General features: G+C 37.5%; 1 protein-coding gene across 2 annotated transcripts in view; it reads right to left on the bottom strand.

Annotated features, from left to right (window-relative positions):
• Positions 1-14,836, bottom strand: part of LOC131787618 (fibulin-2-like) — a 29,496-nt gene extending 14,660 nt beyond the window's left edge. Inside the window, exons 1-10 of one of the 2 annotated variants that reach the window (XM_059104696.2) lie at positions 14,703-14,836; positions 8,079-8,182; positions 7,194-7,309; positions 6,039-6,379; positions 5,784-5,933; positions 5,213-5,335; positions 4,689-4,811; positions 3,482-3,604; positions 2,725-2,847; positions 1,194-1,848 (exon numbers count right to left, since the gene is read on the bottom strand). In XM_059104696.2, the coding sequence (XP_058960679.1) occupies positions 1,523-1,848; positions 2,725-2,847; positions 3,482-3,604; positions 4,689-4,811; positions 5,213-5,335; positions 5,784-5,933; positions 6,039-6,351 (1,281 nt within the window). In that variant the 5' untranslated portion in view covers positions 6,352-6,379; positions 7,194-7,309; positions 8,079-8,182; positions 14,703-14,836 and the 3' untranslated portion in view covers positions 1,194-1,522. Of the gene's footprint in view, positions 1-1,193; positions 1,849-2,724; positions 2,848-3,481; positions 3,605-4,688; positions 4,812-5,212; positions 5,336-5,783; positions 5,934-6,038; positions 6,380-7,193; positions 7,310-8,078; positions 8,183-14,702 lie in introns of those variants that run through there. The other variant, XM_066167189.1, reaches the window with a different exon arrangement.
• Between the last annotated feature and the right edge of the window lie 2,363 nt (positions 14,837-17,199).

Here is a 17,199-nt window from a genome sequence, read left to right on the forward strand (position 1 = left end):
GACAGTATTTTTATTATAGTGTCAAAAATAACTCTTGCCTAGTAGCAATGCCTTATTACTACCAGTGATATGTAATTTGAGTATGATTGAATAGGCCCGCCTAGACGAAAAATAAAAAAATTTTTCATTTCAAAACCTACACATTTAATAACTTGTACTATATATTTTCAAATGCTTCGATAGTATTACGTTTTACAGTAGTATCGCCTTATAAGCACAAGGCTTGTTAAGTTTCTCGTGCATCACCCCGCATAAAGGTGTCTGCCAAGAAAAAGCTATGCATTTCAAATATGGAATTACGCAAAAAATGGTCCAAAGTCATATTTAATTTTTTTCATTGTAACACCAACATGTACAGCAATTATATTCTATTACTATCAAAGGTGTACAAATTGGTCATGATTGAATACACGCTCTGAAAAAAGGAACCTTAACGGCACAAGGCCTTAGACTTGCTGCTATCAAATACATTTGACTTCCATAGATGGCAAAACTAACTATCATTCACTTACATTAATGTGAATTAACCATTCTAGCTCCAGTTACATGTGTACAAATTATTAAGTTTTCATTCAAAGCCAAGAATAACAAGGCTAATTTTCATGAACACAAAAGATTGCTGATCATGTTACCATTAGGAGGTCTATGGCAACCCCTCCTTGTTGCTTATTAAATTCGTCTATCTAAATGTATTATCTCGCTATTTCCAGCGCTGAGTCCTCTTGGAGACTTACTTATCACTACGTAAATCAAATAATAGCGTTGCCTGTACCGAACTTTCTACCAATACTGCTCTTACACAATACACCTTTTATCGCAAATTTGCTGCGAAAACTACTACTAACGCTACGTTACACGAGATTATTTTTAAAGAGACAGTCTTGACAAAGTTTAAGCCTCCTAAAGCTCTCATGTTTAACAAGCTCTTGTTTGTTAAACACTATGATAATTATTATCATCATCATTTCTATCTTTCATATCATCTTTTTTTTTTTTGCTTTCGATCCTTAGGTCTTATACGAAATATGCTCCGCAGAATAACTAGAATGGCTTTGTTTTGCCATTTTTTTTTCGGGTGCACGTGCTAAAAAAATTCCATAAAAGGCGGAAAAAAAGATGTACGTCTACAGTGCTGTCGCTAATGTGTTTAAACACCTATAGAAAAATGAGATGATTGTTCAAAATACGCCACGGATAATGATTACCGAAATTATTGGTACACCTTAACTGCCCTAAAATATTTTAATATGTTGTATTCGGTAATTATCTCATTGTGGCGAGTGTACCAAATACGTAAACAGTGCCTCTCGCAAGTGCTAATTGGCTGTACTGTTTGCCTCCAAGCATGATTGTTGATCTTGCAAATATTCGTCATCTTGCGTTGCTAATTTTTGAACCGAGATCAAAAACTAGCAACGTGTCAATATGACAATGCTACAATAAGGTCGTGAGATCAATGCCACGAAATAACTTGTTGCAAAAAAAATTGTTTTGTGGAAATTTTTTTTTCTTTGCGACCAGTCTAATCATTGCACGCCACACTGGCATCCTCACTATGTACACAGTTATGTTTTTCCCAGCCAGGGAACGTACATCGAGATAACATTGCCTCTCCCCCTTGGCAGTAGACATCATCCATCCAGACTGGGTCAGAACCCTGACCGTATTTAGCGCAACAACTAGCCTGAGATGCACTAGAGAAGCCGAGCTGACGACAAACCACATTGGCTTCGTTAATTGTCCAGTGATCATCACACACTGTGCCCCACTTCCCGTTGTGATAAACCTCTACACGGCCGTAGTTTGCTCCACCGCCCATTAAACGGATAGGAGCGTCCTCATTAGTGGCTGTGTGATCAACATACTACTGACTAAGTATTGGAGGTACCTGAGATCAAACTGGCCTCAGCTGTGCTTGAATCATTTAAATTAGGCTTTAAATCATCCGAGGAACGGTCTCGGGAGTGCTGTGGAAATCATGCTAAACCCTTTAACTCCCAAGATCTTATTGTCAATTCTCCCCTGGTGGTAGATGAGAATAACAAAAACCTGCCTGCTACGTTGGAGGAGAGCAATAACAAATAACATTGGCAAAAAGTAAAAGTTATCACCGAGAAGCAATGAAAGAAGTAACCATGGAGAAGACTCGGTTGAAAATATATTAAAATATCAAAATTCCAAAATACATACAGTGTGAGAGAAATAAGGACATTTCGCCAAAACGAGTCCCTTTAGCAGTTTAGAAGTTCTCTTCCTGTTGTTTTTGTAGTTGATGCTGTTTTTAACTGCACTTACGTCGTTTTCAATAATTTTATAACACGAGCTGAGGTCGCTTACAGTGTTCAGAGATTGTAACGATTAAAATAAACTGAGAAGCAGAATGTCGCGGCAATAGGTCTTCCCTACCCAAAAAGAATGTAGAAGACAAGAGGAGGAAGCGTAAGGATATAAAGGAAGAAGGATCCATCAACTGGATACTAAAAAATCAAAGCAATAACGAACAGGTGTGCTATAATAGGATTATAAGCCCTCTTAGATGGGTTTTTCGTCAATCAGAAATAACCTCCTAGCAATTCATCTAATTTCCTTAGAAGTTTTTTTCAACTATACCTATTTCTTCTTCTTAGCTAAAGAGTGCCACTATAACACAATATATTAACTGGCTTAGGATTGAGACCATTGCATCATCTACCTGGCAACCAAATGTGCCTTAAATAGCCTTACCTGTGCAAGATTTCCCATCACCAGAGAATCCACTCACACACTGACAGTGAAATGAGCCTTCAGTATTCTGACAATTGGCATTTGGATCACAGACGGGTATGGAAGAGCTGCATTCGTCAACATCTACAAAAATCAAATGGACAGTAGTGGAACTCCGATTAATGACTTTTACTGCTTGTAACTCTTAAAGGAAACATAGGAAGAAGTGACAAGAGACCTGTTAAATATCGGTGGTACTATTTTTCAACACCTGGAATAACACAATATAAAATTTTCCCCCCTCAACTCTCCCTCCTATACACCCTTAAATCTCTTGTTAATTCGATTTTCTGAAATTGATTCTTTCCGCCCTTAACTCTAAAAGGAAACAGAGCGAGAACTCCGCAAGAAAATTACTCTTTGAAGCTAAGCTTAAGGGATTTGAGTAACAGACTACCTGGTCATGCTGGTTGGTGTTATATGTTAACCAACTACAAAGAAATAAGGACGCATATGGTTATATCCAACCACTCTTTCTTGGATGGATGTTAATATTCCTTAAATAAAAAAGTTCGAAATCCCCATCCTACACATCCTCCTTAAGTCTCTTAATGATTCGATTTTCTAAAACTGCACTTCTACCTATTTATTGGTTCCCTTAGAGAGGAATCGGAGAGTAAGGAATCTACTTCAAAAACATAACACACTTACATGACTAAGGCCCAAACATCTGCGTGTACCATGCAACCACCAAAACTGCCTTAAAAAATAGCCTTACCGATGCAAGATTTCCCATCACCAGAGAATCCAGTCACACACTGACAATGAAATGTGCCTTTCGCATTCTGACAATTGGCCTTTGGATCACAGACCGGGGCGGAAGAGCTGCATTCGTCAACATCTGCAAAGAAATTAAACAGTCAGTAGTGGAGCTCCGATTGATGACTTTTACTGCTTGTAACTTTAAAAGGAAACACAGGTAGAAGTGACAAGAGAGCTGTTCAATATCGGCGATGTTATTTTTCAACATATGGGCGCACTTTGTTACATCGCAACACATTTCGTGAAAGGGTGTTCAAATTTGTTGGAACAACACCATTCAAAACTTTCAATGTCAAAGTAAAGTGCATGTCTGAAATACTTCGTCTATACCTAATAACCGACAGCATACTAAAAACAATACATACTTTCATTAAACTGCAAGTTTTCTGATAACAAATAAGTCACTTCTTGAAGGTAAGGCTGAAAGGGATATGTGACAAGTGACCTGGTTATGCTGGTTGGGGCGTTTCGTACCCAGTCACTTTGTACCCGGCTTTGTCGATTCGCACTCAGTTGGTTGAGTCACTTTACCCAAACTAATCAAGTAGATTGTTCATGCTTATATGTTAAACGATAAGAATAAAAAGAAATAAACGAATTTACGACCGTTTATAACAAAGGGATAAAAGTCTCACTTTCGCTGGCTCTTATTTTGTTTTATATTTTATTACTTATAAAGTATTACTTTTATTTTATTGTTTTTATATATTTTTTAAATAAACGAATTTACAACCGTTTATAACAAAGGGATAAAAGTCTCACTTTCTCTGGCTCTTATTTTGTTTTATTTCCACCTTCCTTCAATCTCTTTTTTATTCTATTTTCTAAGAGTGTGCTGGTAACTATTTGTGTTCTCATTATCTCAAGAGAGGGACCAAAGAGCAAAGTGTCTAGCCCCAAAATACAGCACACTCGCAAGACTAAGGCCAAAACCTCGGCGTTCATCAAGTTGCCACCCTATCTCTCAAGAATATCCTTACCGGAGCAAGATTTCCCGTCAGCAGAAAATCCAGTCTCATCTCATTTCCTTACAAGTTTTTTTCAACTCTACTTATTTCTTCATCTTAGCTAGAGTGCCACCATAACACAATAGATTAACTGGGCTAGGATCGAAACCATTGCATCATACACTTGGCCACCAAATGTTCCTTAAATAACCTTACCTGTGCAAGATTTCCCATCACCAGAGAATCCACTCACACACTGACAGTGAAATGAGCCTTCAGTATTCTGACAATTGGCATTTGGATCACAGACGGGTATGGAAGAGCTGCATTCGTCAACATCTACAAAGAAGACAAGTAGTCAGTGGTGGAACTCCGATTGATGATTTATACTGCTTGTAACATTAAAAGGAAACGTAGGGAGAAGTGACATGAGACCTGTTCATAAGGAGAAGTGATGAGAGACCTGTTCACTATCGGTAGTACTATTTTTTAACACCTGGAATGACACAATTTAAATATCCCCCCCCCCCCCCCCCCACTCTCCCTCCTACACATCCTCAAATCTTTTGTCGATTCGATTTTCTGAAAATTTTCTACTACCTATTTACTGCCCCTTTCTTGCTGAAAAGTAACGGAAAGTAAAGAACCTTCTTCAAGAACATAACAAGCTTACACGATTAGGGCCCAAACCTCTGTCTTTACCATGCAACCACCAAGTCTGCCTTGAAAAATAACTTTACCGGTGCAAGATCTCCCATCACCAGAGAATCCAGTCACACACTGACAATGAAATGAGCCTTCCGTATTCTGACAGTTGGCCTTTGGATCACAAATGGGGATGGAAGAACTGCATTCGTCAACATCTGAAAAAACATTAAATAGTCAGTAGTAGAGTTCCGAATGATGATTATTACTGCTTGTAACTCCAAAAGGAAACATAGGAAGAAGTGACATGAGACCTGCTCAGTATCGGTGGCATTATTTTTCAACACCTAGGCGTCCTTGGTTATATCGTAACACGATTCGTGGAAGGATGTTCAAATTTGTTGGAACAACACAATTCAAAACTACACATGTCAGTGTACAAAGGCCTTGGCAACGATACGGCAGAAGTATTGATGACAAACAATGCAAATGCTGCACAACAGGCAATTGTTTGTGTAAATATTTATAACTCAATCGCATTTTACATTCCAAACTGAAATGATCTTAGGGCCAGTAATGATTTTCTACGTTATTTAATGTGGAGTTTTCTCTGAGAGGATGAAGGCAAAAAACTTAAACATCGATTTTCATGATGAATTAAGGTACCTTCTGTTTTCATGTCGCAGTAAGCGAATACAATCTTTTCAGGTATGATGGAGTAAATCCAGTATCTCGCACTGACCGCTTGCCCTCCTTCACTTGTTTTAATCTCTTTACACGTTTCAGCCGGAAGTTCTGGAACGGACCCGAGAGGCACTGAAAAACAACGGATTGTTTCTTGTTTACATATATCACTTATCATTCCATAATACATTCTTAATTCTTTATTTTCTTTTTTCTAACTTAACATTAAGGTCTCACCTCTCTTCATGTCTTTTCTGAAATAATATCGTTCAAAGTTTGGTACAAAATCTTCTGGTCTGGCTTCCTTAGTACGGTTGCTCAATTCGCAAATGTCTTGGGTAAAGACGTAGTTAAAACTCTGGCATCTGATGTCTTGGTAACATTCCCGTAAACACACATCACCGAAAGCCGCTTTTGTGATATTCTTGAAGATGTGTCCTTGCAGCATCATACCCAAGATCGACACCTCTCCTTTTTCGCTGCTATGTTGAGAACTTGCATCTAAGAATGTTGGACTTACAACGATCAGCACTAGCAGAGTAAGGGCCATCTTTCTCCACTCATTGGCTCGACGACACCTAATGGCGATAAGAGTACTAGTAGATTGGACGGATGGAAAATTTTTCTAAGTCGCTGAGACTTTTCAAAGATTATTTATTGTTTGCGAAAAATCCAGCGGGCGCCAACAGTTGCTTAAAGCCATATAAAACAATCCTTTTCCAAGTTGAGACTAATAAAAGACCTTCGGGAGATCGCAACGTTGACCTGCCCAAATAAAAGATCTACTTCACAGAACAATACCCCAGCTCCTGCGTTGTTTATTTCTTACCCTTTGAAAAAGAACAACATGAAATTACGACATTTGCGTGGTCTGAGAACCAAAACACAGAAGGTGAATTATTTTAGTTTCTATTTAAAAGGGGGTATTTAAAGGGGGGTTAGCTCGGTTGAGGTTGAGGTTTGCCGCCTTGAGAGACAGGTGACGCATCCAGCCACTCGCTAAAAGTATAAAATCAATTCTACGATCAAAGGTACTCACAAGGTAAGGTCCCTCTAGACGAAACTAACCGTCCATGAAAGGTACTTAAAGAAGGAAACAAAAACTAACATAAAAACCAAAAGAGTTATCGTCCTCTAAATCCAGGGAATTATCAAGAGCACGCTTGTCGACGTAAGCGTAACAATATACATATATAATCCTAATTCTAGATTACTCCCGTCAATGCCAAAAAACAATTTCCTAGAGCTTAACCTTTTATAAATAAGATAAATTAAATGGAGTGTGAGTAGAATTTGACAAACACTTGAATCTGCTGCTTTAAATAACATGAATTTACATTTCGTTAAAGCCAAAAGGTTTTACCGACGAACTACTAAAAAAAACAGGCTTACCAGTAATAAATGTCTTCTCCCCAGAAGAACTGCTTCTTTCTTTTGCTATGCGCTCTCTTTGGTTATCAGATATGAATTAGGTCTTGAGTATCGACAAGCTGGTGTTTAAAACATGGCTGAAAAGATGTATTTCGAACAAGTTTAAGTAGACAAGCGTTGTTTAAGCTAATTGCGCTGCTTTTGACGTTGTTGCGTAGACAAACAGAAAATATATCACATTACATAATTTTTTTTGTTGAGTAAAGTTGGATAAGAACATCAAAACTTCTTAGTTGTATAGGCATAAGTACGGGGGAAGTTATGATAGTACACGTATAAGTAAGAACACAGATAGGAATGCTCTGGTTCCTTCTCCAAGTTGATAAAATGAAAATCAGTTTATCTCATTGATTATACTAAGCAACCAAATTGAATTAACTTGTTTGCTTAATTTTACTGTTATTCGATATCTTAAGACACGAATCTCCAAATTAAGAACCACCTTCTTTCTTTTCCATGCTTTGACAGCAATTAACCACAAATACGGTAATAAAAATAAATACATGAAGACCATTATATAGGTAAATAGGAACAATTTTTGGGCTGTCGTCCATCTTCAGTGAGAATTCCGCGGAGCTTAGAATACATTTAAACATTTCATATTACATTTTTTTTCTACAAGTTAAGGAAATAACAGATGTTTAAAAGTTGGACACCAGAAACTATTACTTAAACGTTGATCATAATGTTTCATTCTGCTCTCTCGCCAGGAAAACGCTTCCTCAACATTTTATTTGAAACATTTGGAAACCTGTCTTTCAAAACTTCACGTCAGAAAGCAATCTATTTTTGTAAGTTTGAGCCGTGAAAGCAAGTGATGTATAAGCATGCAATAAAAATATGAACCTGCCGTGTTCTTTTCCGATATTTATCCTGCACTGGTCTCCTGCTTCTTAAAATGAATGGGGGAGTCTTTCTCTCAGAATTACTGACAACTTCCTGTTTATTGCCTAAGGTTATGAGGAAAAGTCCACATCTTAAATTAACGTTATTTACAACACCTTTTTAACAGATGAAACAACAGCACATGACTTATTTTTTCATAAAGATAATTTGGTTTCATTCTCTGAGTTGTTAATGTAGATTGGTCTCCATAAAGAGTTTTAAAGCTGACATTCGAGCATTTCATTGCTTCTAAAATTTGTTTTTCTAAGTATTTCTTCCACCTAACTGCAAATTGAAATAAATATGCTGCTCAAATGGTGACTGTAATTCAATATCTTAAAACACCAATCTCTAGCTTAAGAACCGCTTTCGTGTTTTAACAGCAAAAACTAAAAATCCGTTAACAAACAGAAATATATGTAGATAAATAGCAACAATTCTTTGGTTGTGTTCCATCGTTAATGTGAATATAATCTTTTACAATTTTGCTGAGTTCAGCTTACATTTGAACATTTTACATTTCATTTGCAATTATTGCCTTTAAAGTAGGGAAATAAGAGAAGTTAAAAGCCTGTCGTTTTAACGTTGATGAAAATTTTTCTGCTTTTGTTTTCATTACACCTAAACACCACCTGTAAGGAGAAGATTAAAGAAATCTTTCCCGCAGGTTCCATTACCTGTCAAACAGTAACAGAAGAACTACAGGAAGAGGGAATACTGTCCTTAGATAGCAAAATATTCTTCGTTAGGCGCGCTCCGTTTGAATGTATATGTCGCAATAATTATTGCAATTTTTGTCGCGTAAAATGTTTAATTTAAGAGAGGATGTCAGCATCCATCGAACAAATCTGTAATATTTTGGCAAGTCACCCAAAATTCGTTTTCACTCCTACATTCATGTTTTGTAGCCCAATATGTCCTAATAATTTTAGTGTAGTTTTTTTGTGAAAATATATTTTAGTTTTCGAGAATTAATTATTTTCGTTCGACCACTCAAATATGCAAATTTTAACCGTGAATATTACCCAAGTTGTGTGACCTCCTATAACGAATATACTTGACCTCCGGTAATTATGTCAACATAATCCGTTGTTTTATCATCTAAACTTAATCCCCTGTCGTTATTGAAGCTGGCAAAGGAACATTTATTTTTTGGTGAATATTTTTGGCCGAAATACTTTTCCTGTGTCGAAAAGTAGCATAAAAGAAGACAGTTTTAACGATGACCGATATGACAGAGTCTACTGAATTTCTAGCTTTTAAAAGACAAAAGGACGGTTACAAAGTAAAAAAATTTCCTTGTGTATTTATATATTTCTATCCTGAGACGAACTCAAAGTCCGGCAAAATTTACTTGCTAGCGACTATAAAATATACACGGTCTGCTTACTTGCCGCCACCGAATTTATACGAAACGAGTCATTTCTGAATTAGTTTATGGGAATTTTCATTGCAGAACGAAACACTCATTCTGGACGACCTTTTGTACCTGTATAATGTGAACGCGGTACGACACTCATATCTGTTTGAATCCTCTTTAAGAGGGGGGGAAGCATAGAAAGGTACAGAAAAGGAGATAAATATTTGTCATTTCTCACCCTCTGAGTCAACCTTGTCGCGTATCTTTTTATTTTTAGATGCACCTCCCACGAGGTTTTTCGCGGGTGATTCCATGATAGCCAATCATAAGAGAGCTGTGGTCGTCTATTGTTTACGTCACATGCAGGCCGCACGAAAGGATCTCAATAACGGCGAAATGAGCGGAAAGTTTATCCGACGAAAGTTCTGATATCTATCAGGCAACCTCCCGCCATTTTTTAAGGTGTTATGCCAACGTCAGCGTGTTTTCGCGGGAAATTAAAGAACTCCCCCCACATATCTTAGTTCTAAAAATAAAAACATACGGGTCAGGGTTGACCCAAGGGTACAATTCGTATGGAGGCTCCGAATGATGGGCTCCTGGTATTACTCACATTTTTTTTTACATTAATTACCGAGCAAATTTCAAGTAATAATTTCAGGGAGTAAAAAGCAACAACAAAAGGATTTCTATCAAAGCGAGGTGCCATTTTCAGTCCTACCATGTCGGACACCTGCAGCTTTGACATAAAATAATTTTGATGCCTCTTTGAAAAGAAAGAATAGCTTGAACAGCAGATATCGCAAGATCTTTGGCTCGAGTTCTGGATGCACTTAAATAGTCTGTTTAACAAATACAAACGTACAGTTATTTTAATCCCTACTAAATAATGTCAAGACGAACAAAACTTTAAAATTATAGCCGTCCTCCCTCGAAGCAGGACAGATTTTGTCAAGCATAAAAATCTGACAGATCAGTGCCTAAAAGTTTTTATAATTAATGAATCAGTTCGCGTAAATTTTACGAAGTAACATTGACAAATCACATTTTTTGTTTTTAGGTGCTGACGGGGGAGGGGAAGGGGGAGGCGATCGGAAATGGGTAAAGATGCTTGTCGTACCTTTAAGGGGTCAAAATCAGCGATCTGGTAACTTTCATGGTCTCTCAAACTTAAGTGAACTTCCAGAGACCTAGCTGATACCTTTTAGTGTGTTTTTCATTCGAAAAATTAACTGAAATAAGCATTAACAGGACCATTTTATGATCTGACTTCCGGCTCTAGGGTACGTCGATAAAAGAGTTTTTATTTTAAGGATTTTTTAAGTTTTTGTGTTTGAATTGGTACATTTTAAGGGTAGACATAAATTGTTACTACTCCCATACGGATAAGACTCAGGTAGCTTTAATAATTTTATAGGCGTCGTTTTCGAAATTCCCGGCGCGCATCCCCGCCCTCTTACCGTATTTCTTCACCTATAAGCCGAGGCCCTAAAAGTTAGAGACCTTCCAAAAGACTCGTGTTGTCCAAAGAGCGAAATTCTTCATTGTAACCGGCCATTTGAGTGAGCGAACCTCACGGAAAATTGGGAAATGGCTCACCGAACACAAAACCTAATGAATGAGAATAAATACAAAAGAAAAAAAAGGGAATCAGTGAAGATTTAAATACTATTACGCGACTGAAGAAACACAACAATGCCCTCAGTTACTATAACCTGACAAACGTTTCAATCGAGTATCTCTTTCGTCACTGTTATTTTTCTCATTATGCCAAAAGCACGCCGCTTTGTGTAGTATGGCTTTCAAGATCAAAGTTAGCGCGGAAGCTGAAGCTGTAGAAAACAGCTCGGAAATCACTCGAGATTATGGACTTAGCGAGTCCATGGTGCGACGCTGGAGAAGAAACCAGACGACTATTCTTTCTGGCAAGCTTAAGATGTTTGCAAAACGTGCAAAAATGGGCCGTTTCACTCCCAAGTGTCCCGAACTAGACGAGCAAGCGATGGAGTGGTTTTCACAGCAGAGAGACAGAAAATCTCATTTGTAATGTGAAATGAGAAGAGTTTTTGCCGAGTTGAGTGAGATCGTCTTTCAATGCGTGGGAAGCAAATAATCTGATTGGTGGTCAGAAATACGTTGTTGTCATGACAATTTAAATGTATGTATAGGTATGTATAGGGGTCCCCCGGGAGATGCTGATACGTGCTGCACACTTGAAATTTAGCAAGGAAAAATTTTGATGTGATTTTTGGTGAAGAGAAACAAGTTTTGTCAGCGTCTAGTAGCTAATGCGGAAGGGCCCTTTACCACAGTGTGCATAATTACGCGTCCCGCCAAACGGCGGGAAGTCAACAAAGTGTTCAGACATTAGTATAGAAAACCCCGCCTCTGTCTGGATTTTTGCTAGCCTCTTGACCAATTCCCAATCGAGACCCAAGTCTGACAGGACGCGTAATTTTGCACAAGGCGGTAAGTAGCCTACTTACCGGAGCCAGGTTTTATGAATTTTCCAGACGTCTTAACTTCTATCTGTGATACACACTTGCCAATTCCCTTATGGCTTTTGGAATCGACTTTTAAGTTAAAACCCTACCTTCACCTTGGCCAAACACTTCTTTAAGCACTCTACATCTACTATTAGAACCACGACTCCACCCAACACCGAGATCTGATCTAATTCATCGTTTTTTTTAGCGTCTCGAAGATGCCGGAAAAATAAGATCAACTTCATTTTCTGGGTCTGAAAACTTGCAACTCCGCTACTGACTTGTCTTTTTTACAACTAAGCAAGGGAATGACTTGAGATAGGCAACTTCGGTCTTCTCGATAACTAAACCCACAAGTTCCACCAGCGATTGATTTAAGTAAACAGCAAATCTCCATGTTAGCATGTAAGTGAGACGCTTATACAACAAATCAATTAGCTAAATCAATCTATAGCTTGTCAATCAAATTGACTTTTGTAAACATTATTTGATTTCCGCCGGAAAAGAAATCATTGATGGATCTGAACACTTAAGTTTTCTGAATGCAGTAATTCCTAGAAGGTTTTTCAAGATATCATGCAAGAGGAAAAAAACCCATCTCTTGAAATTTCGGAGGTTGATTCAACTTTGAATTTCTATATGTCACGCTTGTTATGTAAATAATGTAATAAGATGGAGAAGTTATATAAACTGGAACTCAAATCTGGCTAGAAGATGGTAGAGCAAAACGCAATCATCTAAACAGCTAATAAAATCATAAATAAACAAGGTAACAGCGCTATGTTAGATTCTTTTTTTCAAATTGTGGTGATGTATGCCAGTAAACCTACCCACACCGAGAGTAAAGAGAAAATACGATAAACAGTGTATCTTTCCTGCAAAGCGACGTTTCAAGTGCGATTACTTATCAAAGCGTAACAGAATCAAAGGGCGCCCGTGGCCAACTCGTGGTTAAAGTATTAAAGAGATATATACTTGTAAAGTCACTATCACTAAACTAAGGTGTTAAGATAGAAAGTAAAACCATTGCAAGAATAGAAATTATAGTACTTGAGTACGTAATGGATACTTGCTGAGTATGTGCATACTTGAGTATGTGCAGCTGGACCTCTGCCCTAAACCCCCCCCCCCCCCCTTCTCTGAATTAATATCTAAGTAGTAGTAATGGCTAAGAGTGATGAAGCAAAATATCGTACATAATCACTCTAGGTTGATAATAAACATTCTACCTTGTACTGCTTATACCGTGATTGCAGCATTCCCACGTGCGTAAAGTGATTGTAACTTAGGAGAAACGCACGCTTGTTACACCAAAAAACCCGCGTGTAGCAGAAGAGGCCGATCACTCGCAATTTCTCCTAGTTTTGAATTTCCCTTTTGTTTTAAATTACACGCATATGCTTGTATTTTTTTACACGGGTACGATGGAATTGATTGGAAAAGCATTCCTTTAAATAGGAAGTCGTCGTGTGTTCTGAGCGAAAAAGATCGTCAAGTGATCAAAACAACACCGGCCAAAGTATGGTCACGTGCCCGGCAACGATTTGTAGAAACCGATCATATTTTATTCTTACCATCAAAACAGTCACGTTTGCATAGAAAAACAAAACGAAACAACATTAACGAAAAGACTGAAATTGGCGTAGCTGCCGAAACGTCCCATAAAAAAACCCCCGAAACGAAAGAAGTAATTATATAAATTACCATTTTTTGTATGTCATAGGTACATGTTTCCGTGGGAATTTCCATCTCAACAGTTTGCTCTGTCACTCACAAACTCCTCGTGATTCTCGTTGCTCCTTATTATGTTTAGCGCATGGAAAATTTGAAGACCCTTCAAATTTGGTCTTTAATCATAGCACTAATCTGAGACATTCGAAGTCCATTTCAATTTAGTAAATGTCGAAACAGCCGAGTAAAGACAATAACCATAGTAACGATCGATGCAATCACAATGGCGCCATGACTTCAGACTTCTTCAGAAGGATAGATCATGAGTTCGAAGACGACTAATTACAAAGAGTCCAAGCCAATTTGCATATCCCATAGCGCCCACAACAACTCGTTTCTAGGCTACCGCGTATCCACGAGTTAAAAACTACAGGAAGGGAAGACTGTCCTGAGACATTAAACATTTTACATTGGAATATTTAATGTGAGCTTTTTTAGGCTAGAAATATTTACGTTTCAATAACGATAGAAGTACTTAGCCGGAATAAAGTAAAATTTTGTTGAGTAACTTTTTTACTCTGCTTTCTCCGAAGTAAAACTCTTAATCGACATTGCTTTTGAAAGATTGGACACCTGACTTCTAAAACTGCGCGTCAGTAAGCAATCTCTTGTCTGTTTAGCTTGACTCGTAAAAGGAAGTGATATCTAGGTAAGCAAAAAATTTATCCTCGCCATATCGCTTGCAAATATTTACATTTTCCAATAGATTCACTCGCATTAATGCTTCCTATTTATCAAAACGCAGTTACCGATTGAAAAAAGCGGAATTACAAGGTAAACTTTTCAGGCCAAATACACGAAGTCTAACCCCAGACAATGATTTTATGTAATAAGTGGGCCTGATTAAGTAAATGTCCTTGTCCTTCCACTCTTAGCTCACGGTCATTTTAACACCGTTCACAAAAATAAATATTCAGATGTAAGGTTAGGCTACATTAAGAATTGTTTACGACGTGGTTTTGTTAAAAAACGGTCAAACTTTGTTTAAAAAACAGACCTTAGTCTCACCTTTTCCGCTCTCTCGCGTTGAAAACGCTTCATCAACATTTCATTTGAAAAAAAGATTGGAAATCTGTCCTTTAAAACTGCAAATCAGAAAGCAATCTCTCGTTAGCTTGAGCTGTGGAAGATTGCAGTAAAACCTACTCCTGCTGTTGTTTGCAAATATTTTTTATGCACTGGTCTCCTGCTTAATAATTACTGACAATTTCCTGTTTATCGCCTGACTCTGAAAAAAATTCCACGTCTTAAAGTAAAGTTATTTACAACACGTACATGTTCAAAATGCTAAATTCTCTTTCTATACATGACCACACTAAATGAATCTGCTCCCTCAAACAAAATAGCGAATTATAAATGATGAAGATGGTAAAATACATTTTGAGAGCATTGTGTGCCGAATGTCTTCCTGTTGATATTGTCATCAATTTTTAACTCATCAGTATGTTGTCGTAGATCTTTGGTTCTCTATGAGAATAGACACCGCGGGATATATGGATTAGCTACAAAACAGTCACGTAAAGTACTAATTTTCTCATTGTTTTTCTAATCGAAAACTTTTAGTGAGAATTTTTAAGTCTTAACCTTGAAAAAAAGTTGATAATGGTAAAAATTAAAACGAGGTTGTCTTAAACTTCCAATGTAAGCATTCTTCGGCTCAAAAACTATCCTTTGTATTGGTCGTCTAATTATTTATTCCACATTCGACGTTGTCGTAAGCTTAGGAAAAAACAAATTTAATGGTGCCAAATTGCTAATTACAATAAAAAAAGAACGAAAACAAAAAGAAAAGAAAAGAGATGAAATAAGGTATCGTTTTTGAAAAATGAAACAAGGTCGGACCTGACATATTTTTTGTCATCATCATCGATGTTTTGCTATCGTTTGTGTTACACGAGAAAACTTTCATGACAACTTTGCCACGACAACATTAACAAGGGCATGTTGCACGAGACCATTTTTAACTTAAGACTCTAAATGAAATATAAGTCCAAGGCTACTGCTTGTTTAATATAAGAGGTGATCGGAATTCTTGGCAGGCATTTCGTAAAAGTTGATCTTGCAGATATTCTTCATTTTGGCTTATGTATAAAGTGTATTTGAAACGATAAAAAACTTAACAACGTGTTACCAAATCAAAAGTTAACTAGTTACCGGTACAATGTTACGTGGGGTTTGATTTTAGGTACAGCGGTGTTGCGTGAGAAATCAATTTTGTAACTCGTACCGTATAGCACAACCTTTAAGGAGAAGGTAATGAAGAGAAAATGAAAATAGATTCATAACTTCCTCTTTCCATAAGTCTGATTTTTAAAAGAATGGATTCTTTCATTTTCCTCGTGAGGAGAATGTAATCTTTTCGTTTCTGCCAGTAAGAATCAGTTGTACCCATTAGGATACAAGCTTGCATTAGTTTAGGACTATCAGGCTGCTTCGTTCAGAGGCACTGAGGAATGTTTAGAAACAATGTTTGCATACATACATCTTGAAGATTACCTTTACAGGTAATTAAGTAATTCGACTTTTTAACTATTATTTCCAATTCCTCACCGTAGCCCACTGAAGTGTGATCACAGCCCCAACAACATTAACCCAGAGACAAAAAGTCGCTTCTCTACGTCAATAGGAGCATGCTGAAAAAACAGGTCGTGAATTGCAATACCACAAAATGACTTGTGGCAAAAAACTGTTTGTTTCTTGCATATCAGGTTTTTGTTTGCGGACAAATCTAACTGTTACAAACCACGCCAGTATTCTCAGTATGTGACGGTTTTCGATTTCCCGCCCAAGAACGTACAGAGAAATAATTGCATCTCCCTCTTGGCAGTAGTCTTCATCCACTTAGAATGGGTCAGACCCCTGACCTTATTTAGCACAATAACTAGCCTTAGTTGCACCAAAAGGCACTAGCAAGGTTTGCCCCTTGGAAATCCCAGAAACCTTTGAGCAAACACGAGAATCTGATTACTTGCAAATCATTCATAACACCTCACTCCACTTCGATGGGAAAGTAAACATGGTAATTGGTATGATCAACGGAGCTGATAACGTAATTGGCCACCATAAAGAGTTTCAAAGTGGATGAGCCACAAAACGAGTGCCTATCAAAATTTTACTCAATATTTCATTGTTTTACTCCCGAAAATTCGCCTGCACTTTTTTCTATTTTCAACACTTACATAGGACTAAAGTACCCAACAAATTTATTTAGACTCCGCTATAAAGCATGTATCACTTAAAAAAAAGCTGCCGGAAATATTCATTAGCTATCGTTCAATTGGCTATGTAATGGTAGCTTATTCTATTTAGAGTCCATTTTTTTCAGCTATCACGGGGTTTTGAATTGGTAATTTGCTTTGATCTCAGGCAAACGTGAAGAATGCCTTTATCGCTAGCAATAGCTCTTACAAAAATCAATTCTTACTTTCCCTCCTCGCTGCAATTGAAATACGTCAGCGACAATTGACTTCAGGAGCTGCTGGGCTTGCTTAGGAAGATACAAAGC

Source organism: Pocillopora verrucosa, chromosome 5 (genome assembly GCF_036669915.1).
Source record: "Pocillopora verrucosa isolate sample1 chromosome 5, ASM3666991v2, whole genome shotgun sequence".
Taxonomy (NCBI): Eukaryota; Metazoa; Cnidaria; class Anthozoa; order Scleractinia; family Pocilloporidae; genus Pocillopora; species Pocillopora verrucosa.